The sequence below is a fragment of the Macaca fascicularis genome, chromosome 19, assembly GCF_037993035.2.
Source record: "Macaca fascicularis isolate 582-1 chromosome 19, T2T-MFA8v1.1".
Taxonomy (NCBI): domain Eukaryota; kingdom Metazoa; phylum Chordata; class Mammalia; order Primates; family Cercopithecidae; genus Macaca; species Macaca fascicularis.
The window spans coordinates 14,964,252-14,984,162 of NC_088393.1; the positions used below are offsets into that span (position 1 = coordinate 14,964,252).

Sequence of the window (19,911 nt, forward strand, 5' to 3'; positions counted from 1 at the left end):
ATTATGTGGGTGAAAGAAGCCAGGCTCAAAAGGCTGCATGATTCCATTTCACTCAACCTTCTGGAAAAGGCAAAAGTATCAGGACAAAAAGCAGATGAATGCTTGCCAGGGGCTGGGACCTGCAACAAATGGAGTAGTTTGGAGAATTTTTTGGGTTGATGTAAATGTTCTATATCTTGATTGTAGTGGTGGTTGCATGACTGTATGTGTTCAGAGCTGTACACTAAAACGGGTGAATTTTACTGCATGTCAATTACACTTCAGTGAAAAAAAAACGAAGAAGGAGAAAAACCAAACAACCCAGGCAAGACAAGAGAGGGCTTGGGAAACTTCTTTCTGGGATTCCTGACACAGCAGAAACTTGCTAACCAGCCCTGGCTTGTCTAGTCCCAGCTTCACATCCCCTCACACACTGGCGAGCCAGCTCATTCACACACATGCCAAACCAGCCAAGCCAGGTTCTGGAAAAAGTGAAGATCCGACCTGACTTGCCCATGGGAAATACAAAAGGAGCTTGTGAGACACGACATCACCAAACACATCACATCTCTGGCATTCAAATGATCTGGGGTTCCCCCAAACCTGAGGTCCAAAAAAGCTCATCCTTGGAAGCTGCCACAGCTTTGGCCATCTCTTGCAGTTTCTCCCTTGGAAATTACTTTAATAAAGGAGCTAGTTACAATCAGCTCAGCAAGCACCCACGAGATCTACCGGTCACCTTTGTGAATCAGCCACTGCTGGGACTGTGAAGACACCAGCAGGATCTAGCTTTCCCTATAGACAGGCACCGTCAGTGGGTCACAGTACAGTGTCCTCAGTGGCTTGAACAAAGTGGCCAGTCTTCATTCCAAGGGTGGATTTCATTTCTGCTGACAGCCTGGTTACCGGAAGCCAGATGGGCAAACAAGGGGTTCCTCGAGCCTGCAATACCCCTCAAAAACAAAGAGGAATTCTACTTTGGAGGCTGGATCCTGCCTTTCTGCCAGCTTCTTATGGGTGAGGAGGGGGTGGAAATTCTTTGTATGTTCCGGTTGACACACAGCATAGTAGGTGCACGAGGATGATTTGGCGCCTATTGAGTAAGTGTGGGGCTCAGAAAAGCAGTCTCAAAAGGGAATTTCCAAAATGTTCTCAGTTTATGGGAATATGTATAGAATCTCTTCAAAATGACACCTACTCGTACACTGTCATGCCCTATCTGGCTGCAACCCAGAGACAGACGAGTCACCTCTTCCGATCACATTAAATAAGTTGAAAATTTGTGTAACTGGTGAAGGAGCAACACGTGGCTGGGTCTTAGGGGTTCAACCCTATCCCCACGGCCCCTCATAATCAAGTACCTCAGGTAACTCAATCCGATAGGATTTTAACTTGTGGTCTCAGGCCAAGTGGGATGGCTCATGCCTGTAATCCCAGTGCTTTGGGAGGCTGAGTAGGGAGGGTCACTTGAGGCCAGGGCAGCCTGGGCAACATAATGAGATCCCATCTCTACCAAAAAATTAACTTGTGTCCTGAAAGCAAATACTCTCCCCCAGCACCCCAGAAGGGTAGGGAGTGGGGCCTGTCATGACACCGAGGGCCTCAAAACTCAAAACTGCCACCAGAAAAAGATCTTTGCTTTTTTTTTTTTTTTTTTTTTTTTTTGAGACAGAGTTTCACTCTTGTCACCCAGGCTGGAGTGCAGTGGCGTGATCTCTGCTCACTGCAACCTCCATCTCCTGGGTTCAAGCGATTCTCCTGCCTCAGCCTCTTGAGTAGCTGGAATTACAGGTGCCTGCCACTACACCCAGCTAATTTTTGTGTTTTTAGTAGAGACAGGGTTTCGCCACGTTGGCCAAACTGGTCTCAAACTCTTGACCTCAGGTGATCTGCCTGCCTCGGCCTCCCAAAATGTTGGGATTACAGGCGTGAGCCACTGCGTCTGGCCAGATCCTTGCTTTTGAAAGCACACATACAAAACACCTTCATGTTTTAATCTGTTTTTCCCAAATAGTGCCAGTGAAAAAGATAATGAGTTTCCTAAAGACCACATAGCTTTGGCTTCCTGTACTCGCAGTCAGGGATCCCCAAAGGCTACAGCTTCAGAAGTTTCCAGAGCCGAATCTGGATGACTGAGTTCCAAGCACTGACTCACCCTTGGCTCCGCCTGCTCCCCTGTGAATCAGCGATCTACCTTTAAGGACTTCTCATCGTGTCTCTCATGACAGGCCTGTGAATTCCAGATGGTTCAACAGCTCATGAAAGCTCAGGGGCAGGATCTGGAAACAACAGTAAGGAGAGGAGGTAAAGAAGTGTGCCAGGTACTGCTTGTTCCTTTGCCTGTCAGTCTTTTTTTTTTTTTGAGATGGAGTCTCGCTCTGTTGCCCTGGCTGGAGTGCAATGATATGATCTTGGCTCACTGCAACATCCACCTCCCAGGTTCAAGCGATTCTCCTGCCTCAACCTCCCTAGTAGCTGGGATTTCAGGCGCCCGCCATTACGCCTGGCTAATTTTTGTATTTTTAGTAGAGAGGGGTTTCATCACGTTGTCCAGGCTGGTCTTGAACTCCTGACCTCAAGTGATCCGCCTGTCTCAGCCTCCCAAAGTGCTGGGATTACAGGCATGAGCCACCGTGCCTGGCCAGGAATTTATGTGTTTTTCATTTACAAGCACATTGCAATTTGGACCAGTCCCATTTCTCCTTCCTTCCTTCCTTCCTTCCTTCCTTCCTTCCTTCCTTCCTTCCTTCCTTCCTTCCTTCCTTCCTCCCTCCCTCCCTCCCTCCCTCCCTCCCTCCCTCACTTCCTTTTTCTCTCTTTCTTTTTGAGACAGAGTCTTGCTCTTTCACCCAGGCTGGAGTGTAGTGACGAGATCTTGGCCTACTGCAACCTCTGCCTCCCAAGTTCAAGAGATTCTTCTGCCTCAGGCTCCCGATCAGCTGAGACTACAGGTGTGCACCACCATGGCTAATGTTTTCTTTTTTTTTGAGACGGAGTCTCACTTTGTTGCCCAGGCTGGAGTGCAGTGGCCGGATCTCAGCTCACTGCAAACTCCGCCTCCTGGGTTCACGCCATTCTCCTTCCTCAGCCTCCCAAGTAGCTGGGACTACAGGCGCCCGCCACCACACCCGGCTAATTTTTTGTATTTATAGTAGAGACGGGGTTTCACCGTGTTAGCCAGGATGGTCTTGATCCCCTGACTTTGTGGTCCGCCCTCCTCGGCCTCCCAAAGTGCTGGGATTACAGGCTTGAGACACCGCGCCCGGCCAATTTTTGTATTTTCAGTAGAGACGGGGTTTCACCATATTGGTCATGCTGGTCTCCAACTCCTCACCTGGTGATATGCCCCCCTTGTCCTCCCAAGGTGCTGGGATTACAGGCGTGAGCCACCGTGCCTGGCCTAGACCAGCCCCATTTCAAGGGCTCAGTGGCCCCGTGGAGCCACTAGACAGCATTCTGGACCAAGTCAAGCAGAGACAAATGTAGTTCCCCTGTCCATAGGACGGAGCAAAGTGAGGAGGGAGCCGGCCGCGGTGGCTCACCCCTGTAATCCCAGCACTTTGGGAGGCTGAGGCGGGAGGATCACCTGAGGTCAGGAGTTCAAGACCAGCATGGCCAACATGGTGAAACCCCTCTCTACTAAAAAAATACAAAAATTAGCCGGGCGTGGTGGCGGGCGCCTGTAATCTCAGCTACTCGGGAGGCTGAGGCATGACAATCGCTTGAACCTAGGAGGCAGAGGTTGCGGTCAGCCGTCATTGTGCCACTGCCCTCCAGCTTGGGGGACAGAATGAAAGTGTTTCAAAAACAAAACAAAACAAAAAAACAAAGTGGGGCGGGGGCTTTCATTAAAAACGGCAGTGAAGCCACCCCCAGAATGGGGCTGGGGCTCAAGGTTGCAGGTTGGGGGTTCCCAAATGGGGAGCTTTTCGCCACCCCATTTCCCCCTTCCTTCCCTTCCACTCAAGAGTCTCCTCCCGTAGTGGCATCGCCATCCAGACTCCGCAGCCCGCGACCCCAGTCCCTAGCCCTCTCCTGCTGTTCCCGCTGTACCCCGGGAGCCTCCCACCTCAGAATTTACCCCGTCGGCGCCGCCTGTCATGTGGATGCTGCCTTGCCTGTCACTCAACTTCTTGCCCCGCCCCCCCGTCTGGCCTAACGGTCGCTTACCTTGGTTTCCACAGCGACGCCATCAGGGGGCGTGGCAAAGGGACGCGCGGCGCAGAGGCCTCCTTTGGATTGGCGGATGGTCAAGCCCCTTCTCTTTAGCCCCTCCTACAGGCGCTACGCCCCCTTCGGTGGCTCTCGCAAGCTGATTGGTCAATCCCTGGTGCTAGCCCTAGTCTTGGTTCGGACCGTCCCCAAGGAGAAGGGGCGAAGGTGGGCGCCTCGTGCCCTGATTGGCCGACGGGGCGCGCGCGGCCGGGAGGGGCGGGGCGGACGCACAGCCGCGTTTAGTCTAGCGCAGCGGTCGCGAGCGCTCTGGGTATCCTGTCCTGTGCCGCGCAGTTCGGCAGCAGCAGCCGCGGAGCAGTAGCCGCCGTGGGAGGGAGCCATGAAGCACTACGAGGTAAGAAGCGAGAAACAGGGACCGTGTGGCCACTGCTGACCCATTCTTTTTCCTTCTTTGCGGGACCACGGGACCCCACTTTCTGGTCCTGTGCCCCGAAGGAAGAGTCGGACGGCGCAGGCGCAGTGGGCAAGCGTTGCGCCCCCGGCCACTCGTAAATTCCAATGCGCATGTGCGGAGGAGGTATTTATAAATCTGCAACCCAGGCTGTTTTGGGGGTGCTTTTTTTGGGGGGTCTCTGCAGGGGCTGGGACGCTTGCAGGTTCCTTGTAGCTCCCCCGGCGGGCTGAGTTGCAGACTTTGTCATGGAAGCCACGAAGGTGCGGGACCCTTGCTCCCAATCCGAGGGAGTCTTGCACAAATCTTGCGCCACGCTGCCGCCACCAGCGTAGGAAGGGGCTTTGCAATCAGTCTTTATGTACGACCTTTGGACCCCTTCCCTCGCCCGGGACGTTCCCGGGAGACTTAGGCGGTGAGGGAGGTGCAGCTCCACTGCTGGCTTTCGCAGAGCAGCGAAGCCGATCTTGCTTTCTGGTTATCTAAGGTCATCTCCGTCAACCCTTGGGTGTCATCAAGCAGAAATCTACCACGCACAGCCACTCTTGAAGCCCATGTCTTCTGACTCCTAACTTGGGTCACTTTTTCCCCTAAAACGAAGCCGTTTGATGTGCTTATCGCCCTAGATGATAATATGATATTAATAATTCAACCAATTGTCCCTGAATTATTGCTGACTTTTAAGTAACTATCATCAAATAATAAAATTTGTTACCAGAATTCAAAGTAAGAACAATTTAGCAAGTGCTTACTGTTGTGCTGGTGAGATTCTGTTACCTTGTATAAGAACTATTATTACTCCTGTTTGTAAGGATGAATAAAGTCTCAGAGATATCAAGTGACTTGTTCAGAGGCCCCTTGCTAGTAAATGCAAAACAGATAGGAGAACTCAGGACGCCAAGGTCTTAGTTCCTAGCCACTATGCCATGCTGGTCCTCAAACGAAAAACAGCAGGTCGAGCGATTTCTTGTTTCTCACTTCCCCTCCACTTTAAAAAATTCTGGCAAAATACACATAAAAGTTACCATCTTAACTATGTTTAAGTGTACAGTTCAGTGGCATTAAGAACATTCACGTTGTTGTACAACCATCCCCACCACCCATCTCCAGAACTCTTTGCATCTTGCAAAACAGAAGGTGTAGCCATTAAATTCTAATTCCCCATTCCTCTTCACCTCCGCCTCTGGCAACCACCCTTCTGCTTTCCGTCTCAATGAATTGACTACTCTAGGTACCCTGGATACGTAGAAGGAATTTTTTTTTTTTTTTTTCTTTCTGGAGACAGAGTTTCGGTCTTATTGCCCGGGCTGGAGTGCAATGGCGCGATCTTGGCCCACTGCAACCTCCGCCTTCTGGGTTTAAGTGATTCTCCTGCCTCGGCCTCCCGAATAGCTAGGATTACAGGTGCCTGCCACCATGCCCGGCTAATTTTTTGTATTTTTAGTAGAGACGGGGGTTTCACCATGTTGGCCAGGCTGGCCTCAAACTCCTGACCTCAAGTGATTCGCCCGCCTCGGCCTCCCAAAGTAGTGGGATTACAGGTGTGAGGTAGCACGCTTGGCTGTTTTTATTCACAAGTTGAATATTACTACCTCTACTCCCTGCCCTCTTTATTGTTGTTATTTCTGGAAATTTACCCACAATCCTTTGAAGCCTTTGTTTTTTGTTTTTTGTTTTTAGACAGAGTTTCACTCTTGTTGTGCAGGCTGGAGTGCAGTGGCGTGATCTCGGCTCACTGCAACCTCCACCTTCCAGGTTCAAGTAACCTTCACCTCCCAGGTTCAAGTGATTCTCCTGCCTCAGCCTCCTGAGTAGCCGGAATTACAAGCATGAGCCACCAAGCCTGGCTAATTTTGTATTTTTAGTAGAGACGGGGTTTCTCCATGTTGGTCAGGCTGGTCTCGAACCCCCGACCTCAGGTGATCCACCCACCTTGGCCTCTCAAAGTCCTGGGATTACAGGCGTGAGCCCCTGTGCCTGGCCCCTTAGAAGCCTTTAACTCAGAAATCCTGTAATTTTTGACATGGTATCAACAATGAGGAGGTTTGTATTCAATAATCTCTAATATGTCATTTACGTTTTCATTCTAGAATAAAGTTCTGATATGGATTCCCCTCTCAAACTCTGTGTCTAAACCTGTAGTCCCACTACTGTAGTCTCAGCTACTCGGGAGGCTGAGGCAGGAGGATGGCTTGAGCCCAAGAGGTTGAGGCTGCAGTGAGCCCAGAAATCAGGCCACTGCACTCCAGCCTTGGCAACAGAGACCCTGTTTCAAGAAAAAAAAAAAAAAAAGCTACCACGTCCAGCTTGAAACATGCAGTTTGGAACATCCATATGGCATTTTGCAAAATGTAGCTGGTTTAGTTTTGCTAGTTAACAGTCAGATAAAGTAGGCCTCTGAGCACCCTGGGGGTGAGCGCTTTTGTTTCAGGAAGCTGGGCACAGCCTGAGGCCCAAGACTTGGACTGGAGAATATGCTCTACCATACTTAATCCTTTTCTCTCCCAGAAAGAAGGGGGAGCTTTGGCCGGGCATGGTGGCTCATGCCTGTAATTGAGCACTTTGGTAGGCTGAGGTGGCTGGATCACTTGAGGTCAGGAGTTCGAGACCAGCCTGGCCAACATGGAGAAACCTCGTCTCTACTAAAAATACAAAATTGAGCCGGGTGTTGTGGCACACGCCTGTAATCTCAGCTACTTGGAGGCAGAGGTTGCAGTGAGCTGAGATCATGCCACTACACTCCAGCTTGAACAAGAGAGTGAGAGTCTGTCTCAAAAGAAAAAAAAAAGGGCGGAGAAGCTTCAAACTCACTGTTCAAAGTGACCTTGGAGGAAAATAATAAATGGATATTTTGCTGTGTTCTTTGTTATTCTCTACCAACCTTTGCCACGTACCCATGGAGGCGATAGCGACAGGGCTTCTGGGTGGGAGAAGCAGTTGTCTCCCGGCCTAGCGGATTGCATAGCAAGCAGATTAGTTTAACTGCGTGTGTTTGTTATAGATGAATAAAAATAGAAAAGATGCTTTCACTCACATTTAACAAGCAATTTGAGAAAAGGTTTATCTACATCAAAGAATGTATTTCTGGCCGGGCGAGGTGGCTCATGCCTGTAATCCCAGCACTTTGGGAGGCTGAGGCGGGTGAATCACTTGAGATCAGGAGTTCGAGACCAGCCTAGTCAACATGGTGAAACCTCGTCTCTACTAAAAACAAAAAAATTAGCTGGGCATGGTGGCGCGTGCCTGTAGTTCCAGCTACTGGCTCAGAGGCTGAGGAATGAGAATCACTTGAACCTGGGACGCGGAGTTGCAGTGAGCCAAGATCACGCCACTGTACTCCAGCCTGGGTGACACAGCGAGACTCCGTTTTAAAAAGGTAATAATAAATAAAGGATATATTTCAGCTGGGCACAGTGGCTTATGCCTGTAATCCCAGCACTTTGGGAGGCCAAGGTGGGCAGATCACGTGAGGTCAGGAGTTCGAGACCAGCCTAGCCAACATAATGAAACCCCATCTCCACTAAAAATACACATATTAGGCCGGGCGCGGTGGCTCACACCTGCAATCCCAGCACTTTGGGAGGCTGAGGCGGGCGGATCATGAGGTCAGGAGATCGAGACCATCCTGGCTAACACGGTGAAACCCTGTCTCTACTAAAAATACAAAAAATTAGCTGGGCGTGGTGGTGGGTGCCTATAGTCCCAGCTACTCGGGAGGCTGAGGCAGGAGAATGGCGTGAACCCGGGAGGTGGAGCTTGCAGTGAGCTGAGATCGCGCCACTGCACTCCAGCTTGGGAGACAGAGCAAGACTCCGTCTCAAAAAAAACCAAAAAACCAAAAATTAGCCGGGTGTGGTGGTGGGCGCCTGTAATTCCAGCTACTTGGGAGGCTGAGGCAGGAGAATCACTTGAACTCGGGAGGTGGAGGTTGCAGTGAGCTGAAATTGCGCCATTACACTCCAGCCTGGGTGACAAGAGCGAGACTCTGTCTCAGAAAAAAAAAAAAAAAAAGAATCTATTTCTGCTTGGGACTAAATCCATCCTCCCACCCTCAAGCAGTCTCTTGTCCACTGAGAGGTTAGTCCCCTTCAAAAGACTTTTTGGTCCCTGGAGAGACCTTGGAGATTATGAAGTACAAGTTACAGTTGATAGAGGTAACGCCCAGAGGGGTGCAGGACGTGCTGACTGTCACACAATGAATTAATGTCTGGCTGAGGACTGATATCATGGCAGTTGGGATCCCAGCAGGAGGGGAGATTGGTGGCTGTTTCCATAGTAGCCTCATATCACTGCCAAATCTCATCTGATCTGAGAGGAAAAGTTATCCATTCTGTGGCCTGATTGAGGTGAAGCCTCTAGCTAGAACAGGTCACCTCCAGGCCTTGGCTGAAACCCTCCTCTTAGAATGCCAGAGCAGGCCTTGGCATTGTCTTGGGGTCAGAGCTAGGTCGGTAAGCGAACTGCTTATCCTAGGACACAGTAGTGTGTGTGTGTGTGTGTGTGTATGTATGTATGTATGTATGTATTTTATTGCTGTTTTTGCCACTGCAGATGAGACTCAAAGCAATGAGCCCAGTAGCAGCTGGAAAAACAGCTACTACATCTTGTAAATGAGCCTGTTAATTCCAGAGAAAATCAGTCTCTTCAGCCTCCAGCTGTTCAGGTCGCTGCCTATTTCCCGCAGCCGAGTACCCAGAGGTGAGGAAGCCTCAGCCTCTTGGGGTCCCCACAACCCGCATTTAGGATGCTTGCTTTTTTTTTTTTTTTGAGACGGAGTCTCCCTCTGTCACCCAGGCTGGAGTGCAGTGGCGCGATCTCAGCTCACTGCAACTTCCACCTCCCCAGTTCAAGTGATTTTCCTGCCTCAGCCTCCCAAGTAGATGTTATTACAGGCGCATGCCACCACGCCCGGCTAATTTTTGTAGTTTTGGTAGAGATGGGGTTCCACCATGTTAGTCCAGGCTGGTCTCGAACTCCTGGGCTCAAGCGATCCTCCTGCCTTGGTGTCCCAAAGTGCTGGGATTATAGGTGTGAGCCACCGCGCCTCGCCCAGGGGTGAGTCTTATTAGCACCTGATCGGATGGGAACTAGTGTTCCACTTTACAGATAATGCAGCTCAAGCTCAGAGAGGTAAACTCAGCTGGTCAGGGTCACAGAGCCTGGAAGCTGGGGAGCTGAACCTGGGTTTGTCTGACTCTAGTTTTCTCCACGCTGATGGCTTCTCTGCTGATGCTGTCCTAGGACAGCTGGTGGCTGTCCTGCTATGTTCAGAGGACAGAGCATCCCTGAAGGGAGGGTGAGGTGCTGCGGGTCAGTGTGGACTGCTGGGAGAAGATCTCTGTCCTAAAATCAGATGGGCTGCCCCTTGGAGTAAAGGCAGGATTGACAGTGATGAGCCTTGGCTGGGTGCTGTGGTTCACGCTTATAATCCCAGCACGTTGGGAGGCTGAGGCAGGAGAATCACCTGAGGTCAGGAGTTCGAGACTAGCCTGGCCAACATGGCAAAACCCCATCTCCAATAAAAATATAAAAATTAGCAGGGTATCATGGCGCGCACCTGTAATCACAGGTACTCGGGAGACTGAGGCAGGAGAATTCATTTGAACCTGGGAGGCAGAGGTTGCAGTGAGCTGAGATTGTGCCACTGCACTCCAGCCTGGGCAACAGAGTGAGTCTGTCTCAAAAAAACAAAACAAAAAAACAGAAAGTGGCGAGCCTTGAGCTGTGGTGAACTATAAAGACCTTTCCTATATTAGCCGGACTCAGGCCAAATTCCTGAGGGGGTTGGGGAGGATCTTAGGCTTTTCAGATTTTCCTGCAGGCTTCTTGCTTTGAGCAGATGGTGACTCACTGGGCAGATTCTCCTGGTGGAGTCCCTTCTGTTCCCCTGGACGTAGCTTTGTACTTAGGCAATTTCTCTGCTGTAGGCACTCAATCTCAGAGCCCCAGGCTTGAGGGAATTTTTCTTGTTTAACTTCTGTAAAGTTACAGATGAGGGACCTGAGACCCAGAGAAGGCGGCCTTTTCCAGGGCTGCAGGCCAGTTCCCCTTTGGGTTGGGCAGTATTGATGATTGATACTGGGAAGGTGGCAGTGCCGGCGGGCTTTGGATCAGTGCTGGGCTCATATGCTTAACTGCCACTGACAAGGTTTGGAGCCCATGGGCAAGTTCTTTAGCCTCTTGAGCTAGTTGTATTTTTCTTTTTTTTTCCTGAGACAGAGTACCCCCTCTGTTGCCCAGGCTGGAGTGCAGTGGTGCCATCTTGGCTCACTGCAACCTCTGCCTCCCGGGTTCAAGTGATTCTCCTGCCTCAGTCTCCTGAGTAGCTGGGTTTACAGGCACCCACCGCCACGCCTGGCTAATTTTTGTATTTTTAGTAGAGATGGGGTTTCACCATATTGGCCAGGCTGGTCTCGAACTCCTGACCTTAAGTGATCCCCCCGCATTGACCTCCCAAAGAGTTGGGGTTACAGGTGTGAACCCCCACGGCTGGCCTTGACCTAGCTTTTTCATCCATAAAATGACACCTCGGTGTGCGAGACCCGGCTCACATTGTCTGATGGTGTGCATCTTCCCAACTCAGTGTTCTGGGATAGCAGGCTGACATCGCTAAGTCACAGGTAGGGTATTTACACCACGGAAAGTGGCAAGCGCTACAGCCCAAGCCCCTTCCTGTCTCCTGCCGGATGTTCATATTGACCGGGATAGTTGTCCCTGCATCCCAGGGTTATTATTGTTTGAAGGGGTTCTTGGTCTGGTGAACATTGGATGAGCAGATACATGCCTGGAAAGCCTCAGCTTGGTGCAGCACCTTGCAGCAGCTAACATTTGACAAGTAGTGTGACCCTACTCTCCTCTGGACACAGTAGGGCAGATGTGGGGAGGCGGGGCCGAGGAGGCGGGGCTTGAGGAAGGGGAAGGGTGCGGAGGAGCGGGAGGCGGGTGCCGAGGAGGGGGAGGCGGGTCCCGAGGAGTGGGAGGCAGAGCTGAGCAGGAAAAGGCGTGTCCTGAGGAGGAGGAGGAGGCAGGGCCGAGGTGGAAGAGGCAGGTCCGGAGGAGGAGGGGCAGGGCTGAGGTGGAGGAGGCGGGGCCGGGATGTGAGAGGCGGGGCCAGGGATGGGGAGGCGAGGCTGTGGAGGAAGAGGTGGGGATCAGGAAGAGGAGGCGGGGCAAGGAGAAAGCCGTGAGACCTGGGAGGGGGAGACAGGACCGAGTAGCAAGAAAGTGGGACGGGATGAGTGGTGGGCTTTGGTGTGTGCCAGGTGGAGTAGCTATTTCAGCCGCACCCAGGTGGGTTTAGAGGCTCCACCAGCTGGGCCCAGCAAAGCCCTCTGGACTGACTGGTTCCTGAGGAGATCAGAGGAGGATTGACAGCCTTGAGTAAGGGCGGTGCTTGGAAAGGCCTTGCAGCTCTGATAAGGTGGTTGGGTTTGGTCGGGAATCCTGCACTTTCACTGACAAGTCTGGCTGCGTGAGAAAGGCCAGAGACCTTGAGCTAGTTGGTCAAGTTCAGGCCGAGTCTTAACACCTTCTTGCTGATATTGACAGTGGCAGCTGAGAATATTTTAATACCTGGGACATTTCCCGCAGTAGCCAGAACATAGTAATCGTCCTAGTAAATTACGGTGAATATAGTGCTTAATTCTAAGTGGGTTTTCTTTTTTTTTCTTTTTTTGAGACGAAGTCTCGCTCTTGTCCCCTAGGCTGGAGTGCAATGGCGTGATCTCGGCTCACTGCAACCTCCGCCTCCCGGGTTCAAGCAGTTCTCCTGCCTCAGCCTCCTGAGTAGCTGGGATTACAGGCGCGTGCCACCACACCCGGCTAGGTTTTGTATTTTTAGTAGACACGGCGTTTCACCATGTTGGCCAGGCTGGTCTGAAACGCCTGACATCAGGTGATCCGCCCAGCTCAGCCTCCCAAAATGTTGGGATTACAGGCATGAGCCACGGCGCCCCGCAGTGTCAGTGCTTCTTATCTAGTAACATATCTAACTGTCATACTAAACATAAGAAATAGATGCTGTTCTTATCTCTACTTGACTGATGGAGAAACTGAGACGCAGAAGGTGAAGCGACTTGTCCACAGCTAGTGGGTAGCAGAGCTGGGATTCTTTTAGAACCAGGGTGGGCTTCGCTGTGGGTCGTGCACTGGGGGAAGAATGAAGCGTGTGGTGGTGGTAAAGGACTTGGAGGCCACCCACTCTGCCCTTGGGACAGTGACTTAACCTAAGCTTCAGTTTTGTCACCTGTGAGACCAGGATAAGGACACCTGGAGGCCTGCGGGGGAGTGTGAAGTTCCCAGCAGGCTTCGTGGCCCACAGGCAGGGTAAACATCATTAAGCAGAGAGGGACCCACGTTAGGCAGGTAAGGACAGGTCGGCATCCCCAGGGCTGCCTGAGATGCTTTTGGCATCTGACCTCTTTGGAAGGCCTCAAAACTTTTTTTTTTTGTTTTTTTTGAGATGGAGTCTCACTCTGTGACCAGGCTGGAGTGCAGTGGCGTAATCTCGGCTCACTACAACCTCCGCTTCCTGGGTTCAAACGATTCTCCTGCCTTAGCCTCCCAGGTAGCTGGGATTACAGGCGTGCGCCACCGTGCCTGGCTAATTTTTGTATTTTTAGTAGAGACAGGGTTTCACCATCTTGGCCAGGCTGGTCTTGAACTCCGGGCCTCGTGATCCACCCGCCACGGCCTCCCAAAGTGCTGCGATTACAGGCGCGCCACTGCGCCTGGCTGAGAAAGGCCTCATAACTTAATGAAGAAGGTCCACCAGGTGCCAGGAGACAGACTGATGCCAAATATATGCCCAGAAGATAGAGGAAGAAACCCAGATGCCAGTGCCTCGGTTTTGATATAATGTCACACACTATGCAAGTCACATTTTTTTTTTGTGTGTGTGACAGAGTCTCGCTCTGTCGCCCAGGCTGGAGTGCATTGATGCGATCTTGGCTCACTGCAAGCTCCACCTCCCAGGTTCACGCCATTCTCCTGCCTCAGCCTCCCGAGTAGCTGGGACTACAGGCGCCCGCCACCATGCCTGGCTCATTTTTTGCATTTTTAGTAGAGACGGGTTTTCACCGTGTTAGCCAGGATGGTCTCAATCTCCTGACCTCGTTATCTGCCTGCCCCGGCCTCCGAAAGTACTGGGATTACAGGCGTGAGCCACTGCACCTGGCCACAAGTCACATTTTGAGATGATCAGCTCTTTTTTTCCTCATAGGAAGACCCTTGGGGAAGTCACAACACACTCAGAGCCAGTTTTTGATCTCTTATGACAAAGAATCATCCCAGAAATGGAGGCTGGAAGACAGTCTAGCCACCAGCTGCCTATCACAGCTGCCTCAGTAGGCGCATGCTGCTTCTGTTCCTGCTCCCTCCTGGCTCGCTGTCCCTCACCCAGCCACAGGCAGAAGGCCTTTTTGCCTGTGAGTGAGAGGATCTTAGTGTGCCATGACTCAGAACCCTCCCTCAGAGGCTGCTTGTCATCTGTCCCCTGCTTTCCTCACTTGTCACTGCGCTACTGTCTTTCATCTCTGCAGATACCCAAAGCCACGTTCCTGCCCTGAGTACATGCTGTTCCCTCGGCCCCCGATGCCCTTCCTTCTGCTTTTCTCACACCTGGCCCTTCCTGTTACCGAGCACTCAGCTTCCATGTCCCCCAGAGAGACCTTCCTTGGCCATCCAATCTAGAGTCCATCCCCTTGCCTGTCACCCCGCCACCCCGCTCATCTCCTTCGCAGCCCTTCTGGGCTTGGGTTGCGTTTTCTTTCTTTCTTTTTTTTTTTCTGAGACGGAGTCCTGCCCTGTTGCCCAGGCTGGAGTGCAGTGGTTGGATCTCGTCTCACTGCAACCTCTACCTCCCGGGTTCAAGGGATTTTCCTGCCTCAGCCTCCTGAGTAGCTGGGACTACAGGTGCCCGCCACCATGCCTGGCTAGTTTTTTTTTTTTTTTTTTTTGAGACGGAGTCTTGCTCTGTCACCCAGGCTGGAGTGCAGTGGCCGGATCTCAGCTCACTGCAAGCTCCACCTCCCGGGTTCACGCCATTCTCCTGCCTCAGCCTCCCGAGTAGCTGGGACTACAGGCGCCCGCCACCTCGCCCGGCTAGTTTTTTTGTATTTTTTAGTAGAGACGGGGTTTCACCGGGTTAGCCAGGATGGTCTCGATCTCCTGACCTCGTGATCCGCCCGTCTCGGCCTCCCAAAGTGCTGAGATTACAGGCTTGAGCCACTGCGCCCGGCCAATTTTTTTTGTATTGTTTAGCAGAAACGGGGTTTCACTATGTTGGCCAGGCTGGTCTTGAACTCCTGACCTCAGATGATCCGCCTGCCTCGGCCTCCGAAAGTGTGGGATTACAGGCGTGAGCCACCACGCCTGGCTGGGTTAGTTTTTGTATTTTTATTTATTTATTAAAAAATATATTTTTTGGAGGCAGAGTCTTGCTCTGTCACCTAGACTGGAGTGCAGTGGTGCGATCTTGGCTCTCTGCAACCTCCACCTCTGGGCTTCAAGCATTCTCCTGCCTCAGCCTTTTGAGTAGCTGGGATTACTGGTGCCCACCACCATACCCCCCTAATTTTTTTTTGAGACAGAGTCTTGCTCTGTCACCCAGGCTGGAGTGCAGTGGCGCAATCTCGGCTCACTGCAAGCTCTGCCTCCTGGGTTCACGCCATTCTCCTGCCTCAGCCTCCCCAGCAGCTGGGACTACAGGTGCATGCCGCCTCGCCTGCCTAATTTTTTTGTATTTTTAGTAGAGATGGGATTTCACTGTGTTAGCCAGGATGGTCTCGATCTCCTGACCTTGTGATCCGCCCGCCTCAGCCTCCCAAAGTGCTGGGATTACAGGCGTGAGCCACTGCTCCCGGGCAATTTTTGTATTTTTAGTACAGATGGGGTTTCACTGTGTTGGCCAAACTGGTCTTGAGCTCCTGACCACAGGTGATCCACCTGCCTCGGCCTCCCAAAGTGCTGGGATTACAGGCATGAGCCACCATGCCTGGCCACAATTTTTGTATTTTTGTATTGAGGTTTCACCATGTTGGCCAGGATGGCCTTGAATTCTTGATCTTAAGTGATCTGCCCGCCTCGGCCTCCCAAGTAGCTGGGACTGCAGGTGCATGTACCACTATGTCTGAGTGTTATTTTATTTATTTATTTAATTTATGTTTTGAGATGGAGTGTTGCTTTTGCCCAGGCTGTAGTGCAGTGGAATGATCTCGACTCACTGCAACTTCCGCCTTCCGGTTTCAAGCCATTCTTTTGCCTCAGCCTCCTGAGTAACTGGGACTACAGGCCACACATGGCTAATTTTGATATTTTTAGTAGAAACAGGGTTTCACCATGTGGGCCAGGCTGGTCTTGAACTCCTGAGCTCAAGTGATCTGCCCACCTCGGCCTCCCGAAGTGCTGGGATTACAGGCATGAGCCATTATACTCAGCCAGTGCCTGGCTAATTTTTAAAGGATTTTTTTGGTAGAGGCACAGACTTACCATGTTGCCCAGGCTGGTCTTGAATTCCTTGGCTCAAGTGATCTCCTGCCTCAGCCTCTCAAAGCTCTGGGATTCTAGGTGTGTGCCACCGTGCCTGGCCGGAAACCAGCTTCTTCTGGCCTCTTGGCCACAAGCCCCGGGCCTATCCTGCCCGTGGCTGTCCTGTTCCCCATCATCTCAACCCTCCTGGCACAGGGGCCCTTCTGAGATGGAAGCTGCCAAGACAACACTGGGGCCTGCCCCTCACCACACAGGTTGTCGGCAGGTTCTGCTGGTCCAGGCCTTTTCCCGTCATGGGGCCCTGCCTCTCTTTTCCAGCCCATCACTTATTCATTAGTTCATCCGTTCCAACATGTTTTTTCCCCTCTTATCAATGCTAAGAATCCTGGGAAGAATGAACCACTTTCTCTGCCCTCAAGATCTTTTCATTTAAGCCAAGACCTGAAGGTGGAGGTCTTTGGGGCCAGGGGCCAGGGAGGAGAATGGTGTTCTAGGCAGAGGGAACCGAGTGGTGTGTGCAGAGGCATGGAGCCCGGGGTTTGCAGATGTCCCACGTTGAGGGATGAGGCTGACAGGGCAGGGCTTCGCAGCCACCCAGAGAGACCTGTGGACTTCATTTCATTTTTTTTTTGAGATGGAGTTTCACTCTTGTCACCCAGGCTGGAGTGCAGTGGCGCAATCTTGGGTCACTGCAATCTCCGCCTCCTGGGTTCAAGCGATTCTCCTGCCTCAGCCTCCTGATTAGCTGGGATTACCAGCTAATGTGCCACCACGCCTGGCTTATTTTTTGTATTTGTAGTAGAGACAGGGTTTCACCATGTTGGCCAGGCTGGTTTCGAACTCCTGACCTCAAGTGATCTGCCTACCTCGGCCTTCCAAAGTGCTGGGATTACCGGTGTGAGCCACTGTGCCCTGCCTCATTTTGATGGCAATGAAAGTCCCTTTCCTGTTTTATTCAATTACCTATGAATTATTGTTTTTAGTAGAGATGGGGTCTTGCTATATTGCCCAGGCTGGTCTCTGACTTTTGGGCTCAAGTGATCCTCCTGCCTTGACCTCCTAAAGCGCTGGGATTAGAGGTGTGAGACACCACGCCCGACCACATTCTGCTGATTTTACCTAAAAGTTTCCCTACCGAGGGCAGTTCATTTTTTAAATCCTTAGGGGACCCTCATAGTGTATTTTGTTTGTTTGTTTGTTTGTTTTTGAGATGGGGTTTCACTTTTGTGGTCCAGGCTGGAGTGCAGTGGTGCAATCTCGGCTCACTGCAACCTCCGCCTCCTGGGTTCAATCGATTCTTCTGCCTCCTGAGTAGCTGGGATTACAGGCGTCCAGCACCACTCGCGGCTAATTTTTTTATTTTTAGTAGAAACGGTGTTTCGCTCTATTGGCTAGGGTGGTCTCGAACTCCTGACCTCAGGTGATCCACCCGCCTTGGCCTCCCAAAGTGTTGGGATTATAGGCGTTGAGGCACTGTGCCCGGCCACCATGGTGTTTGTAGTGAAAATGCACAGAGCACTTGCTCCTTATTCTGAGAAGCGTACCGTGGATTGCGTGTGGGGTTTACCGGGAGCAGATCGACTCACCCCAGTTCCATGGTTGGCTGGACGTGGGTCATGAGTGTTTCCCAGCCCTGCAAGGTGTGAAGGCCCTCTCTGTGGCCCTGTCGCTGTGTCACACTGACCTGGCCCTGTCCCTGCTCGAACCAGGCTCTTACGTAAGCCGAGGCAGCCACTCACAGACTGCCTGAGAGACTGCAGGGCTTTGTGCGGTCTCCTGGGTCTTTCTAAATTCTTTTTTTTCCCCCCCATTTGAAAGTGAACAGGGATCACTGGCCGGAGCGTGGGAACTGGGCTTGTCCTCAGGGTGAGGGCCAAGTTGGGGGTGGGGGTGGGAAGTTAACACAAGCCCTGGGGCTTCAGGAACCCTCTGGAAACAGGCTGAAGTCAGGGAGCTGAGCCTCGAGGCTCCTTGTGGGGAGAAGCTGTTCCTGCAGACACACCTCAAGTGTCTAACTCAGGAGGCGGGCAGGTGGGTGGAGCTGCTGAATGAACGTTTCTCAGGAGCTGGGTGGGGTTGGAGGATTGCAGAGGGTGGGGTGGGGGTGTGTGTGCAGATACTGGAATTCCTGAGGAGACATGTATGGTTGGAAACAGTGTATTGTTGGGATATTACTTGTTTCAGATAATCGTCCCCACCCCTGCGGAGTCTCCCTTTGTTGCCCAGGCTGGAGTGCAATGACACAATCTTGGCTCACTGCAACCTCTGCCTCCCAGGTTCAAGCGATTCTCCTGCCTCAGCCTCCTGAGTAGCTGGGATTACAGGCGCCCGCCACCACGCCCGGCTAATTTTTGTATTTTTAGTAGAGACGGAGTTTCACCATGTTGGCCAGGCTGGTCTCGAATTCCTGACCTCAAATGATCCTCCCGCCTCAGCCTCCCAAAGTGCTAGGATTACAGGCGTGAGCCAACGCGCCGGGCCCAGAGAATAGTTTTAACAAAGTCTCCCAGCCAGGGGTGGGGGATCCACAGAGGACAGAGCTGGAGAATCCCGATCCAAATACTGGTGTGGGGACGGTTTCTGGAGAGGCTGGCTGTGTGGTCTTGGTCGGAATGTGACAAAATACCTCCAAGAGGCCTCTGCCCCTGACTCAGCCAGGCTGTGCTCATCACCTTGTCACCACTCACCTTGTCACCACTCATGTCTGAGTTCTCCGCATGGCACTTGGCACCTTCTGATAAGGCATGTTTGTGTAAGCTCCCGGCTCTACCCTGTAACCCCTGGCCCTGGGGAGGGTCTCCGGATACTTGTGGAATGAGTATGTGAATGTTGGTTAGAGGCCACTGTCCTACAGAGCAAAGCACGGGACAGGTTCAGGCGTTCAGCCGCATAATTGATGTCTGCCCTCAAAAGTCACTGCAGCTGATGAGGACAAAGGTGCTTGCATGATCTCAGGGTGTGCGGCCATTCTGCGGGACTGGCAGGTCTGGCTTTGAGCGTGGGTCCTGAGCTTATAGCATATCCTTGATGACAGTAGTGGAGGGTTCTGCTCTTCCTTGAACCTGGCTCATCTTTTGCTGCTGTGGAGTTTGGCCATTCCTTTTTTTTTTTTTTTTTTTTTGAGACAGGGTCTCGCTCTGTCAGCCAGGCTGGAGTGCAGTGGCACGATCACGGCTCCCTACAACCTCCAACTCCTGGGTTCAAGGGATTCTTGTGCCCCAGCCTCCCAAGTAGCTGAGACCACAGGTGCGTGCCACCACGCCCAGCTAATTTAAAAATTTTCTGTAGAGACAGGGTCTTGCTATGTTGCCTGGGCTGGTCTTGAACTCACGGGCTCCAGTGATCCTCCTGCCTCTGTTTCCCAAAGTGCTGGGATTACAGACATGAGCCACCACGCCCGGCAGGTGGCTTGTTTTGAACCAGTGACACCTCAGAATCTAGGAACTAGGGTGTCCTTTTCACTACTTCCCTCCTCTATTCCCTCCCTGGTCCAAGCCACCTGAGGCTCTGCCCTGGGTTGTTTCCAAGCCTCTCACCGCTGTCTCCGAAGCCACATTTGCTCCCCTACTGTTCGTCTGTCCCCAGCAGAGATGATTCTTTGAGAAACCCAAGCAGCCTGTGGCCCTCCAGCGATTCCTCATTGCTCAAGGGTAAAACCTAAAGCACTTGTCTTGGCTCCACTCCAGCCTGCTGCTCAGCTGCTCCCCCTACAGTTTACTCAGTTCCAGCCTCGGGTGTCACCCGCTTCCCCAAAGCTCTGTGCTACCTCAGGGCCTTTGCATTCCCCGCCAGGGAGCCTCATGCTGGCCCTCTGCTGA

At 52.0% G+C, this 19,911-nt stretch overlaps 2 protein-coding genes across 8 annotated transcripts in view; one reads left to right on the top strand and one right to left on the bottom strand.

Moving 5' to 3' along the window:
* Nucleotides 1–634: 634 nt before the first annotated feature.
* Nucleotides 635–19,911, bottom strand: part of LOC123570344 (uncharacterized) — a 34,584-nt gene continuing 15,307 nt past the window's right edge. For 2 of the 3 annotated variants that reach the window (XM_074026154.1, XM_045380713.3), the window contains one exon: nucleotides 1,749–2,258. In XM_074026154.1, coding sequence (XP_073882255.1) covers nucleotides 2,236–2,258 — 23 coding nt within the window. In that variant the 3' untranslated portion in view covers nucleotides 1,749–2,235. Of the gene's footprint in view, nucleotides 922–1,748; nucleotides 2,259–19,911 lie in introns of those variants that run through there. The other variant, XR_006694486.3, reaches the window with a different exon arrangement.
* TECR (trans-2,3-enoyl-CoA reductase) overlaps nucleotides 4,436–19,911 on the top strand; it is a 36,473-nt gene continuing 20,997 nt past the window's right edge. For 4 of the 5 annotated variants that reach the window (XM_045380707.3, XM_045380709.3, XM_045380708.3 and 1 more), the window contains exon 1: nucleotides 4,436–4,549. In XM_045380707.3, the coding sequence (XP_045236642.1) occupies nucleotides 4,535–4,549 (15 nt within the window). In that variant the 5' untranslated portion in view covers nucleotides 4,436–4,534. Of the gene's footprint in view, nucleotides 4,550–18,021; nucleotides 18,125–19,911 lie in introns of those variants that run through there. The other variant, XM_074026153.1, reaches the window with a different exon arrangement.